The sequence below is a fragment of the Cucumis melo genome, chromosome 3, assembly GCF_025177605.1.
Source record: "Cucumis melo cultivar AY chromosome 3, USDA_Cmelo_AY_1.0, whole genome shotgun sequence".
NCBI lineage: Eukaryota > Viridiplantae > Streptophyta > Magnoliopsida > Cucurbitales > Cucurbitaceae > Cucumis > Cucumis melo.
This window is the reverse complement of record NC_066859.1, coordinates 19,130,657-19,144,675: the sequence shown is the minus strand read 5'-3', so window position 1 is coordinate 19,144,675 and position 14,019 is coordinate 19,130,657. Positions and strand designations below refer to the sequence as shown.

The following is a 14,019-nucleotide window of genomic DNA, read 5'->3' as shown; positions in this document are numbered from 1 at the left end:
AAAACGGAAGAATAAATAATATACAAAACAAAAAGAAAGACCAATCGTATCACAAGCAAATTGGAAGAGAAGAAGAAATAATTTTTTTTTCTAATAGAAATTGGAGAAGAATGCCGACGTTGGAATTGATGATCGTGAGAAAATAACTTTTAGTTAGACATGAAATTGAAAAGATTTATTTTGTAGGATAATTAAAAATATTATTATCATATAAGATAATAATTTATACCATGTTTAAATCATTCTACGGATAATAAATATTACATTAATAAATACAATTACATATGTATTAATACTTAAGTTACAATTGATATAATAAATATGGTCGTTGATAATTAAAGAAAATATTATTCAAAATTAATAAAATTTGAGTAATAAGATAAATTCACCCATTCTTTTGTGAAAAATGTTAGATTTAGAACTTTTATGAAATATATTAAAAAGAAAGACTCATTGTATAATATCATATAGCAATTTACGTTATTCTAGTTGAAACCTCTATTATTATTTGGACTAAAGCCTAATATGACACAAAGACTTAACTTAACCCAAAAACTAAATAAGACTCAAATCTATATAGTTGGATCTAAAGGTTCAGGTCCATGAACCAACCAAACCCAAACCCACAAAGTCCACCTAGAAATTTTATGAATAGATGAGTTCCAACCAAACCCAAATCCACAAAGTCCACCTAGAACTTTTATGAATAGATGAGTTCTCTTTAGTTGGGAGTATTCCAAAGGGAGAGAATTCTCCCAAACAATCAAAAGTCTCAAATCAACTCCAAGAACATTATGCGATAGAATTAGATTTAAAGAATCAAGTGTTAAATATCGAACCACGTACACAATCAAATAATTGGAAGTTAGAGAATCAAGTATTAGAGATCAAACCACATACCCATTCATTCGAGATAAAATCGAAGAATTAAGTATTAGAGATCGAATTACATCCAAAACAAATCTACATCAGCACAAGTCCAATTCTGCAAAACATATTTATCCAAAAACCTTGTGCGAATACTACCAAGAAAATATTCTTCTTTCTACCCAAAGTTTAGAAAGAAGTAATCAATATAGCGAGCATGTTTGGGAATGTCTATCTGGTACACTTTCTAAAGTAATGTAGACGAATGTTTGAAACTCAAAGATACAGTTATACAATCTATAATTTAGCTCTTATCTATCGTCAGTACACTAGGATATATATACTAAAGATAGACTTGAACGTTATTAACAACCAAAGAATCAAATACTTTACAAGCAGACACTTCATCCATAAAACATTACAACCCTCCTGGGCATGGTGTTAGTGCAGAGTTATCCTTGTAGAACTTTAAATCTTTTACTTTTTCCTTGTTCCAGAGACCAAATGAGCAAAAATTCTCTATTTGTGTCTTAAAAAAGAATGTCTAGACTAAGTTGGTACTAGAATATCACCTTCACAAAACTTCCAAGAACCATCCTGTAGCCTCTTCACCAAATAACGAACTTTATAGTTGCTGCATGTGACAAAGGATCAAGAGAAGTTTCAAGTTACAAGAAATAGAAGTGCTAAGAGTTATGAAATATTAATATTCTTTATTATTCAAATAGACCTATAAAAGATAGCAGAACAATAGCGACCTATAAAAGATAGCAGAAAAATAGCGAAGAGTTAAACATTTTTCTCTTTTATGAACATGTAAAAAAGTTACTAATAAATCAATGTGTATATCAGTAAAGCTAATAGCCTAATATACTTTATACCAAAAACTATATCATTAGGTTGATAAAAAAAAACAATAGCGCAAACCAAAAACGGATGCGACCTATATAGTAATATTAAAATGATTGTACACGAAGAGGAAGCCTAATCTTATGCAACTCCAGTTTTTTTCCATTTTTCCCAACTTACCAACTTTAGTTTGACTCGTCTTGTAGTTTCTATGGCTGAGAAGAAAAAAATGAGAGGAGTTGCAATCTTTCTCATTTTTTAGATATTGGGATTATCTAGCCACTTGCTAAGTTATTTGGGGAAAAAATGCACACTTATAACCATAAGTGACGCAAACCAGAGTATGAATTTAGCAAATCTTAGTGAAATACAGTGCTCATAATTTTACAAAAAGAGTTTGTAGTTAAAATTCCTTAATTATTTGATTTTGTGCAGGAGAGTTCCCGAGTATCCAATTGCTATAACATTCTCTATTATGATCTGTTTGCTCCATTATTCTCCGCAATAGGGACAAAATTTCATGTGTCAAAACGGAAGGGAGCCCTAGCAGTCGGATTTTAAAGTAGGTATTTTCATTTGGGCATCTCAATCGTATCATAAAAAATTTGCCCTTTTTTTTTCCCTCTGATTTCAAAGAAACCTATTCGAAAGTGTGGAATGTAATAGCTCAATTTCACCCTTGACAAAGGTGGAAGTGAATTAGATTGGATAAGGTTTAGGAGCTCAGTTTAAGTTCTTCAAGTGTACTGTTTTCAGTTTTGGGAGTTCACATTAGTTTTCTGTAACTCCTCTATACTTCAGTTCTGTCTTGTACCTTCCTTTTGGCATTTTTAGATCGGTTTAGATTTCTACTCTTTTCTTTGTTATTGGTAAGACTTCTGATTAAATTTCAACAAGTTATTTCTTACTTCAAGTTTTTTCCATTCAACAAGTAATTTACATTCTAGCAAGTTATTATAGTATTCTTGTATTTTCTTCATCGGACAGTTTTATTAGTAAAATTGTTATGGAATTTTACTCATCTCCAATTTTGTTCTTCACTCCTTTTATCATGAGCTAAACTCTAATTTTACTTCAAATATGTGACTGTCCCAGAGGAAGGAGAAAAACCTAGCATGTAAAATGTGATTTTTGCTCAACAAGTCAAATATCATATCATGGTTTGTTTTTATTGATATTTAACTTCATAATTAGTCTTTTGATATTTAACTTCATAACTAGTCTAGATTGATCACCAAGTTTAGCATACAAGAATTAAAACTAATACTGAAAATGTTGATAAATTTAGTTTAAAAGAAAAGGAGCTTAGAAATAAGGCTTTACTTTTGACCCTAGACATAGGGCAAAACCTTTATGACCAAAAGTATCGTCAATCAAGTTTATATTTAACTAAATTCACATCAGCCATAGACATATAGGTTTATGGTTTAGCTTTCTAAAGATACTTCACAGAAGACCTAATAGATTATATGTGTTGAATCCAGCTGAGCTCACTATGCTTTGAAATTGAGTTAAAAGGAATTAATTGACTATTATGCTACATGTACTTTCAAAGGGCCATGAGCATGTCTACATCCCTTCTTTGTCATTGATACTTTTCTTTTTAAAAACAACCTCTTCCAAAATTATTCTTACGTTGGTTACCAAGTTCTCTTGAGGAAATTCTTTAACCTTCAGAATTTTGTTTAAAATGTGTCGACTTGAAATATTTCTATTTGCTACTTGTTTGACAATGTGCACTTGCACCAGATTAAGGACGTTTTCCTTTAAAGGTTTTCAATTTTAAGCCACACATTTTCAGTCGATTGCCAATCAACTTGAGTGAAACCCGTTGAACATTATTTAATATATTAACCCTGCCATGGGGGATCCGAAACAAAAAGTTTAACCTTCTTCAAAATTTTGATCTACCAAAACAAGGAAAAAATGGGAAAACTCAAATAAGGTCACCAACAATGAAATAATAAGCTACAAAACAATTCGTCCCAAAGACTAGCACTCCACAAGTGAAAGTCCCTTCTCTCCCCTGAAATAGCAAAATCACCAATCAAAGCAAGAAGGGCACATATCATTAAACTCCCTATCAGAGAGAGCCAATTAAAACTAGAGGAGATAGACAAGAGCTCCCAAAAGATCTATCCCAATAAATAAAATTTTGAACTGGACAAATGTTGAAGAAGAAACAAAGAGTGCAGAGGAGACTGTCCTCCAATCACTTATCTACACCATACAAGTGTTCAACCCCTAGACCACTAGACACTGAACCACTTGAGAGAAGGGAACCCGTCAAAATAGCTTTCTAGGGATTCATAGTAGTACCTCTCAAAACCCCCTTTGAAAGTAATTCAATGAGATGGGGCCCGTAGTTGCTCATAATAATCTTGTGCCCAATATTATCCCTCTAGGAAACCACCCCAACCACTTGGATTGCAAGGCCCCATTACGTGCCCTGCATCTTGCAATTTGCATAGTTTGAACCCTTCCCTTCCTTCACCCTATCCCATATTGTCTGGCATAAGTAAGGCTCCACAAAATGCACGTATGATTTTTGTTTTTTTGTTTTTTATAATGGTAACCTAGTTCAAGTTTAGAATGATGAGTGCTGTGGGAATTCTATTATAAAGTTCAAGTTTTCTTGTCCTTTCAAAGTGTTTTCAGTGCCTAATTGCTCGGTTTCAGAAAATTGGGATGCTGCAAATTGTTCCCGGATGATTATTACTCGTTGCAATTTGAAGGATTGTGAACTGAGAGATTTTTCTCTCCTTTTAACCAATCTGAATGGCATTAGTCCGATTGTTAGAGAGGATGAAAATTTTTGAAAAATTGCCCCTTGCAGGCTTTTATTCAGTTAATTCTACAAATAAACATTTTCCCATACCCTCTTGCAATTTGAATGACAAAAAGGCCCAAGAAGGTCAATGGTTTAGGGTGGATTCTGCGATAAAAAGGACAGAATGCAGCAGATGTTTAGAAAGGGCGTCTTACTTTATGTTGCTCCCCTCAATTTGTGTTCTCTGTTTTTACTTTAGATTATCAAAATCACACCTTTAACTAATCTTCTGAGCTAAATTGTTGGTATCTGTTCTTCCAACAGTTCAATATCCAGAGGTACAATCATTGATCAATGCTATTAAACCATTAGGTTTCTATTTTCTATTTTCTGTTGTTTTTCCAAAAGGGAAGTTTGTTTTTGTATGTTTCCATTATATTGATGAAAAATTTTGTTTATCATTAGATATGGGGAAAACTGTATATAAGCAGAAGTAATTTATTCCAGTTACCTATAATAGCTCGGGTTCTTTGGTTCAGCTTCATTGACAAGCTCAGCTGCTTCCTCTAAATGAACCTCAATTTCTAATGCCATTGCTCCAAACTTATCCGATAAAAGTTCAGCTCGTAGGACAGACAATTGAAGCAAAACAAATTTCCAATAGCAGGATTTAGCTTTTGCAGCATCAGCTAGAGCTTGCCACTGCAAACCAAAAAGAAGACAATATAATATTAAACTTCCATCAATCCAAAAGATAAAAGCCAATAAATCTTATTTCAATAAATTAGTTACTTTTCCACATGCATGCAGATGTTATTTTCATTAATAAAGCTTAATAGATATACAATTAATTTTTAAACATAAAAGATTCTTCTTATGGGTGAGGAACATGGAGGAAGAATGTCATCTACAACCGAGCATATTCTCTCTACTAACTAAAACAGAAGACATCAATCTGAAAATGCTAAGGAAGCACAAACAACCCAGCTTGCAAAATGGGTTTGGAGATTCCTTCTCGTATGTGAAGTTCAATGATTACAAAGTTGAACAGAGAAAATATGAGAACAAAGTAATGATAATTCACTAAAAAGGACCAACATATTTTTTAAAAAATTATAATGAAAGTTGTGTTTCTAGTTTAAAAAACAATATTAATAATAAATCAAAAGAACGGGAAGAGCTGGGAATTCATTTGAAAATTGGAACTAGAAGCAAAGGTTCAAGGCTTTGACTAGGTTCAAGCAAAGAGATGGAAGATGTATTTACTTTGGGGAGGATTTGCGGTTAGGTCCCAAAAGGAATGTTTTTAAGGCTTTAGTAGATGGTTTTGACTAAGAATCTCATTAATGGTAGTTGTTGAGGGGAAGCTGGTTGGAAGTGAGGAGTGACAAAAAATGGGACGAATATAAACTTAGGTGTCTAAAAATATTTCCACTTAGGTGTCTAATAATATTTCCCCAAAGATAAACTTTCTTGGTTTTCATTTCTCGAGAAATAGATTCATCTGATGATATTCTTTGTTTCCTGTTCTCATCTTTTGAAGACGTCCCAAAATTCTATACAGACGTTGAAAATAAAAATAGTAGCTTCTCTTTGACTTCTAATTTCTTCACTTACACAGTTTATTTTTGGCAGATATTTAGTACTTTCTTTTGTTGTTAGATGACTTCAACGGTTGCTAATAGTTTTTTTGGTTTTTTTATACATATGTACTTCGTAAAGTTTCAGTTTCTCATTTACAAAAAATATTGATCCTAGATTGTGATGAAAACAGCTTGAACTTCGATGAACTTTACCTGGAAAAGCATTGTTCCATCAAGAATTTTAGCAAGTCTATGGATTTGATAGTTAGGTCCCAAAGCTTCAGCCTTAATCGTTTGCCATTGCTTCACAAGGGCTTCAGCTTCTTCAAACGACATCAGGTTCTGATTTGAAGCTGTAATTGCAGATGACAGTAGCATATCACTTGTGCCTGCTAAGTTCCTGCCCTTCCTCATTAGCTTTGACAAAAGCCTTTTAAGACTACTACTAAGATTTGAATTATTCTTCGTATTTGGAGGTGCTATAACATTATCTACGGACAGACCCTCATCGCTGAAAACAGAGCTTGTATTCAGGCTTGCTTTTTGCAGGGTCCATGTAGGAAAAGGTTTCATCTTTATCATCCTGCTCATTAGATTGAAGGAAGCAAAACTAATACTCCCAACTACAACAAGAACTTTCATGCTATCAACAAGACTGACCCTGGACAACCACAATTCTGAAATTTTCCATTTCTTTATGCGAAGGTCCCTTTTCAATTGAACTGATGATGATTTTGCATCAGTTTGTTTTTTCTCCATTCCCAATTGACTTGGCAAGCTGGTAGGAGTTAACCGTCTAACAATATTCCCAAGATTTTGGGAAGAATTTGAAACAGGAAAGGCGTTCTCAACATCCCTCCAATCTGATACAGAGGAAGTGGATATGGGCTTGTTATTCGTGTGAACTATAATCTGCTTAGAATGGTTAATTTTCTTCTTTGCATCCATTTTCTTCTCGCCACGGAGAAAACTAACCTGAAGAAACATTCAAACAAATAAATAAAAATAATGTTGCCACTACTAAGTCCATTATACATTTTATGTTTAGAAAAAAGCGATGTCAAATCTGATCAATTGGTACGAATATCACCAGTGTCAGGGAGCAGTCCCTCGTATCTTTAAAGACACCAAGTACAGTATCCTTCAACCATATTTCCTGCTCAAGTTAAACACGCTTTCAGATATAAAAAGAGACATCAGGAAAAGTGGAATTTAAACTAAACAAGTATATGAAGTGCATATAGTTGGAAAAGTGATAGCATCCCAAGCTACGTATATTTTATATTTTCATATTCCTGCAAATATTAAATATTATATCAACAAAATTTCGAAGTAAAAAGTATCACAACCGAGACCAAATTTGAAACAAAAGATTCGTAAGAACAACTTAACCATAGTCCAAAAAGAGATTCTGGATGTATGGTCATAGACAGTAACAAACTATTTAGTATTTTGAAAACCACAGAAACCTTGTCAACAAATTTCAAAATTTAAGAAATATATACTTAATCTAAAATGTCAAAATCAATCGTACTGTCTGTAATAGTACATCTGCAAATAGGAGTTTATTAGTCTTCTTTTTTTTTTTTTTTTTTTTTTTTTTGAAACGGAGCCGAAGGAGTGTATTAGTCTTCGATCCTTTATAAGTTTTTTTTAAGTGAAACCAAAACTTTTCATTGACATGAAAAATTACTAAGTAGCAACAGAAGCCAACAAAGACTAAAATACAACAGCCACAATGCAGAAACACCTAAAAAGACTAGATAACTGACTAACAAAACTTCTCATACTAAATAGGGTGTCAATATATGTCTATATTTATCTTCACAGAATATACCCTTTGTTCTTTTTTTTTTTTTTTTTTTTTCTAAGCATCCTGTCGGTTAGAATTAAATGGACAAAAGGAGAATTTACCAACAATTGGCATGTGTTCTCTGCATTCTTTTTCTCCATTGCTGAACTTGAAAATTGGCTAGGCATAGCTGGTTTTGAATTCAAAGTAGACTGTTGAAGTTTTTCAAAAACCTCAGAATCACTGCACTGGAAACATAATAGAAAGAGTAAGAGTTAACACTATCAAATTTTAGAAGTTTAAGAAGGGTTAAGATCATGAAATCAGATTATCACATCTGGGTACATATATGATCATAACAATAATCTACCTGACCAAGAAGAAAATTGCAAAAAGCCTCCTCCAGTTTCAGATCGACACCTTCTGAAGCTATCAGACATTCACATATAGTTTTTGCTTTTCCAATCTACAAAAGAATAGTATATGACATACCATTAATGAAAGTAAACATAGCAAACTGCTCTTATGTTTTTGGTGATTGTTATTCAATCATCTTCAAAAACATTTTGAGCAAGGTAGGCATGTGTACCAAGAAACAAATTTTTTCTATTATGCAACAGCATCAGCTGCAAAAGTGAAATTACCAACTCTGGCTGCCTGCTTGAAAACCCAAGAGCAAGATGAGCTTTAAAAGCCAACAAAAAGCAATAAAAATCAACCACGACCCTTTGATTCTGTGACTCGATTGATTTTTTATTCTTTCTTATGAGAGCTAATTCATGCCATGGAAGAAGATCAACCACTTCCGCAGCCATTAGCCTACCAAGAGCCTGGCTTAAGAAGCACGGCCAATCCTGAACTTGACAAGACATTTCAACGCCAAGACCTTGTCTCAGCAATTCACGTAATGCTGCAATTGCTCCTGCTCTCCGTTCAGTATTCATGGGTAAGTTAGGCAGAGCCAGCAACTCCAATGTGCAAGCAGGTGCAAGTTCCTCCAAAGATTCTTCAATCTAAAACCAGGGGCAGCAAAAAGTACTCATTTGGTTGTACTTTTTTTAGAAAAATATGTTAACTGAATGATAAAACATCTCAAAATTCCATAAAATTTAGAATATGCAACATTTTAATAATGAAGTAAAAAAGAATAATATAGAGGGGGGGAAATAAACTTGGACGGCATAAAGAAACCAAAAAGGAAAAAACATGTCATCTCTAAATTGTTTGACATCCCAAATGTCTGACAAATTCCATGGCTACTTGTTTTCATGCTTATTAATTTATTGCTCCAAGTTTTTTTTTCATACCTAGGTATCGAGCCCCACCCCACTAATCCTAGAGAACCTTTTGCCTGTCCCAAGGCATTATTGCTCCAGCTATTGAACTTCATATATGTTCACTAATTTCACAAAAAAGCTGGTTTCTTCTCAAAAATATTCTGGATGTGTTATATGCAAAATAAGCCCCCAAGGAGGAAAGGAAATATACTACCATAAAGAAAAGGAAGTGGTCGGGCAATTCAAGGTACAAGACATCACATGCATGATAGATAGAGCGGTAAAAATGCCTAATTAATTATTAGCTTGAAAAATTGACACACAAAAGAAGTGGGCCTTTCACCTGAGATAACAATTTTAGTTTCCTGAGAGATGTTTGACTTCTTAGAAGATATTGGGCACGTGCAAGAGCTTCAAAACCTTGCGATACCATGTTCTTCTCAAAACCAAGTTTTGCAATTGCACACTTCAAGAAAGCACCTAATATAAGAATAGGATATATAACAATACTAAAATAAGAACAGGGTGCTTCAAGAGTCTCGGCCTACTGTCCATAACAACATACCTCTGCTAATACCATCGAGAACAGTATGTCAAGCATGTAAGGCTTAGCCATTGGACATTGGATAACTGTCTGTCCAATGTCGAGCACCACTTTTGCTTCTCCAACCTAAAAAATTGGGGGGGCGGGAGGGAAATTAGGATACTCATGGAACCCTTTGCAATTCAACTCACACCCAAAGGAAAAAGAATAAGAAGGTTTTATTTTATAGATGAAACAACTTTTATTGAGAAAAAAATAATAGAAAGTTATTCAAATAGAATGAGCCCTGCAGACTAAAACTACTAAGAAAGTGGTTCACATTTTGTAAATTTCAACCAATGCCAGCATAAGAAATATTAACAATTAAACAGCGGTTGCATATTTTATAAACGAGAGAATCAAACTTGATGGGTGAAAACGTAATTTCTCAACAATGCACCCTATAATTTAACAGACTGATCAGAGTGCTATAAGGATAAATTAGAAACGTTAATGGGGTAATAAGGGTACCATTATTGATCAGTTAAGAAAGTTGTGGTGAATTGTTAAAAAAGGAGTGAGTGGAAAAGGACGAGGTATTTATTGATCAAGTTGGTCTAGGCTTGAATGATTTCAAGAGAGGGAAGGTCCAAGAACTACAAGATAAAACGTAAAAGGTAAAAAGTAAGGGTGCGTTTGGGGGAGAGAAAAAGTTATGGGGGAAAAGGATTATAATAATCTTAGGATTATGATAATCCTAGTGTTATGATAATATGTGTTTGAGGGAAAGAATATAAAAGATAGTATTATAATAGTATGTGTTTGGGGGAGGGATTATGATAGTAGTGTTATAATAATATGTGTTTGGGGGAAGGATTATGATTGTAGTAATTTAAAAAATAATAATAGAATTTAGATTGGGTTATTTGGGTAGGGTAATGTAAGGTTGTAAGAAAGTAAAGATAGGATAAGATAGGGTTATTTAGGGATTAGGATTATTTATCATATTCTTTGGGCCAAACACGGTTTGGCCCAATTTCCTAATTCTTTTCCCCCTAAAACCCCACCCCAAACACACCCTGAACTATGGGTTTTTAGATGAAAAACTAAACTTCTATTGAGAAAAGATGTAAGATGTAAGAAAAACATGGGGAATATTACACCAAAAAGGGACATCCAATCAAGTCAAATGACCTAAAGAATAATTACACATGATAAGCCAAGTAATTCAAGGTACCTAGATCCTCCCTCTCTTGAGTGATCTCTTAAAACCACTCAAGCTTAAGCCCACTAAATAAGTGCCTACATTCATTCTTTCCCCCGTCTATATATATCAAATCACATTAACAGCTTCCCTAATTAATTAATTAATTGTATACCTTTAATACCCTAGGTCCCTAGTAACATTCCAAACTATAGCCTAGTAGCAATCCTGTAGCCAACTAAACTAAATCTGAATGCATACACTGATAAACATATTAACTTTTTCCTTTTCAAAAGCAAAAAAGACTTTTCATTAAGTACTAAATACGAAATATTAAAAACAAAACCAGAAAATAACTTGTATTGCTCAAGAAGGTGAGTTTACAATGAATGATGAACTTACCTCTTGAAGAAGGCAAAGAGCACCTGGCAACCAAGCCCAAGGAATTCGAATGGAAGACTTCGGTAGGATGTTTTCCTTCATGTTACCAGCATAATGTGGTTCAAATAGAAGTTTATCTCTCACATCCATTAAAAGATCCTGAAAAATACCCCATAATCAAATTATATAAATGTGAAGAAATACATGTTTCTCCTGTTGTATAAAGTGATGATGTACAACTTAATATGATCCCTCAATTGTAAGAGGATTATGGGTGAAAAAAAATAAATAAATAGCTGTCAAGGAAGAAAAAAGTTGGTCGTGACGAAGGTATCAGAGACTTGCAAACTACATGTGATTGGTTTTCTGCTTAAATTAGTTTGTTTTCAGGTAGTTGGCTAGGAGTTTTCAGTTTAAATTTAATACCTGGTATTTCATCTAGAGGCATTCTGATGACCCTTTATTTGAGATGTTATTAAGTTTTGGATGAATCTAATAAAGGGCATGTACAACTATTCATAGGCCACAGCCGAAGCTAACAAACAACAAAAAAATGTAACTAACTAAAACATATAAGATAAGCTAACAAACAAGTGGATTTTATAAAAAATTCAAACAATCCTTGATAAGATTTGTTTTCGATTATGAAACTGCTGGCCATGATAACGAGACAAGACAATTATTCAAACCTAAACCAAATATTGGCCCCACAAACCTGGCGAGATGCAATAGCATCGATGGAGTAACCTTCTTCAATTTCAACATTTCTTAATTCCATCACTGATTTAACAATCTCATCTTTTTCAGATTGATCTGGGACACCAATAAGCTGCACAATAAACATTTGTATCATATAACTCCGAAAACTACAATTACAGCCAAGCTACAAAAGATCAAAGGATGTATCCATTTCCACTACCATCCACCAACGGTAACTGCACAATCTGTCTTAAAGAAATAATAATAAAAAATTTATAAAAAAATCAGCGCGACAAATTGATGAGATAGAAAATACGTACCAAGTCCCTTACAGTAATGCTTTCAAACAAACAACGCCATCAATGCAGGAAAGGTTAAAAAAAAAAAAGAGCAGTAAACCACAATAATAAACCTCAAAACCTTAGCAAATCATCAATGCAAAATAATGAGTGAAATCATTAACCAAAATGAGAACAGAGATGGGTAGTAGAGAATCACCTGGTAACAAGTAACGTGAATTTCAAGTGTGGCAGCAGCTCCATTGGACCCTTTGTCGTGAATGGTGGGGGTACGAGTTTGGGAGCTGGTAGTAGAGTCCATGCCGACAGCATTCATTCTCCAATTAGAAGAATTGTGGGGAGTGATAAGAAAATCAGCTGCCTGCCTCGGAAGCGAACCAATCAAAAGCCGATTTCCGCCCCGCATTCTGCCGGAGCTGGAAGGGGCTGTCATTCCAGCAAAACCCTTGTAAATTTTGGTATGTAGGAGAATCCCATTGTTGGATTTATTGAAATGAAACAAGCAAAGAAAGCAAAAGGAGGAAGAAATTGTGGGCGAGGCGTAGGATGATAAAGCCATATCTCAATCTGCATTTGTCATTCGACAAAAACAAAGCTTAGAAATGAATCGAAGTTCATAATTATGCACTTGAATGTGTTCTTATGGTGAAGATTGTAAGAAAGAGTTGCCTTTTGCAGCAAGTAGGAAGAGATAAAAGCCCCAACAGCCCATAGTATTTGCTTTACTTGTTCTTCACTGCCAAAATTTCTCTTTGCTGCAATAACAAGACTCGCCTTATGCCACCATTGTATCTCCTCTTTTTCTTTTTCCCTTGTCCTTTTTTTCTTTTGATGTCATACTTTTTTTTTCTTTAATCATTTATTTGTTAAATACGTGGATTTTTTAACGGTTATTAATAGCTTTTGTTTTCGTTTTAGTTTCAATATAGGTTGCTGATAGTTGCGAATATAGATCATATTTAAAATAATTAAGTATATAGTAAAATATTAAAGGTCGAAACCAAGTGTTATTTATAGGAAAAAATCAATAATTTCACTACGATAGCAATTATTAATTTTTCCTATTGTCTTAACACTTGTTTCAACATAATTTGGTGTTTTCTCTAGAAAAGAACACCTAAACAATACGCTCCCCATCTCTCTCTATATTTTCACCTCACAAAACCGAGTCCTACAACTCTGTTCTTGGTCCTGAGCATAGTAGGTCAGCTTGGTAGTTGTCCTTGTTCGTGATTTTCAAGCAGAGGAGGACTATCGCATAGCATGTGCATGTTAGCTTCTAAATTGTTTAGATGCATATAGAGTAAAGCATGATCTTTATCTTCCGATGCAGCATGCCTCTAGTGGTTTTTCCATCATGTGGTATCAGAGTTGAGTATAAGGCTGTAATTCTTTCATGCGGGAAGAAGATGATGTTGTTTAAGAAGCTCAGAAGGAGATGAATCAAGCCTATCGTTCACCCTCTCAACGATCGCATATGGTATGCGCATCGCTTGGGCCAGTGAACTCCATCATATACCTGCTAAGCGATCGCGTAAGGTACGCGTAACACTAAGTGCTTAAACGATCGTTTACATGCTAAGTGATTGCGTATGGTAGGCGTGTTGCTGGCATCTCCAAACGATCGTTCACGTTGGTAAATGATTGCTCATCTAAAACCCTGTCGTTCAACGATCGTGCACACGCTCAGCGATTGCATATGATTTGATCAGCGATCGCATATGGTTTGCTAAGCGATCGCGTATAGTTTGCTCGGCGATCGCATATGGTATGCG

At 34.2% G+C, this 14,019-nt stretch overlaps 1 protein-coding gene across 5 annotated transcripts; it reads right to left on the bottom strand.

Annotated features, from left to right (window-relative positions):
- Positions 1 to 1,087: 1,087 nt before the first annotated feature.
- Positions 1,088 to 13,071, bottom strand: LOC103501329 (plastid division protein CDP1, chloroplastic). 5 transcript variants are annotated; one of them, XM_008464879.3, is made up of 13 exons: positions 12,914 to 13,071; positions 12,444 to 12,811; positions 11,962 to 12,075; positions 11,268 to 11,405; positions 9,704 to 9,808; positions 9,482 to 9,604; positions 8,506 to 8,874; positions 8,232 to 8,327; positions 7,984 to 8,109; positions 7,160 to 7,225; positions 6,283 to 7,044; positions 4,998 to 5,188; positions 1,088 to 1,501 (listed from the first exon to the last, which is right to left on the bottom strand). In XM_008464879.3, the coding sequence occupies exons 2-13, from the start codon at positions 12,801 to 12,803 to the stop codon at positions 1,417 to 1,419; spliced, it is 2,535 nt and encodes an 844-aa protein (XP_008463101.1). In that variant the 5' UTR covers positions 12,804 to 12,811; positions 12,914 to 13,071; the 3' UTR covers positions 1,088 to 1,416. The 5 variants fall into 5 exon arrangements, 3 of the variants coding, with proteins under 3 accessions (XP_008463101.1, XP_008463100.1, XP_050938890.1); XR_540285.2 differs by adding an exon at positions 4,036 to 4,211 and having other exon boundaries at positions 1,353 to 1,501; positions 12,444 to 13,059; XR_007819747.1 differs by lacking the exon at positions 1,088 to 1,501 and adding exons at positions 3,542 to 3,742; positions 4,036 to 4,211 and having other exon boundaries at positions 12,444 to 13,059.
- Positions 13,072 to 14,019: the final 948 nt, after the last annotated feature.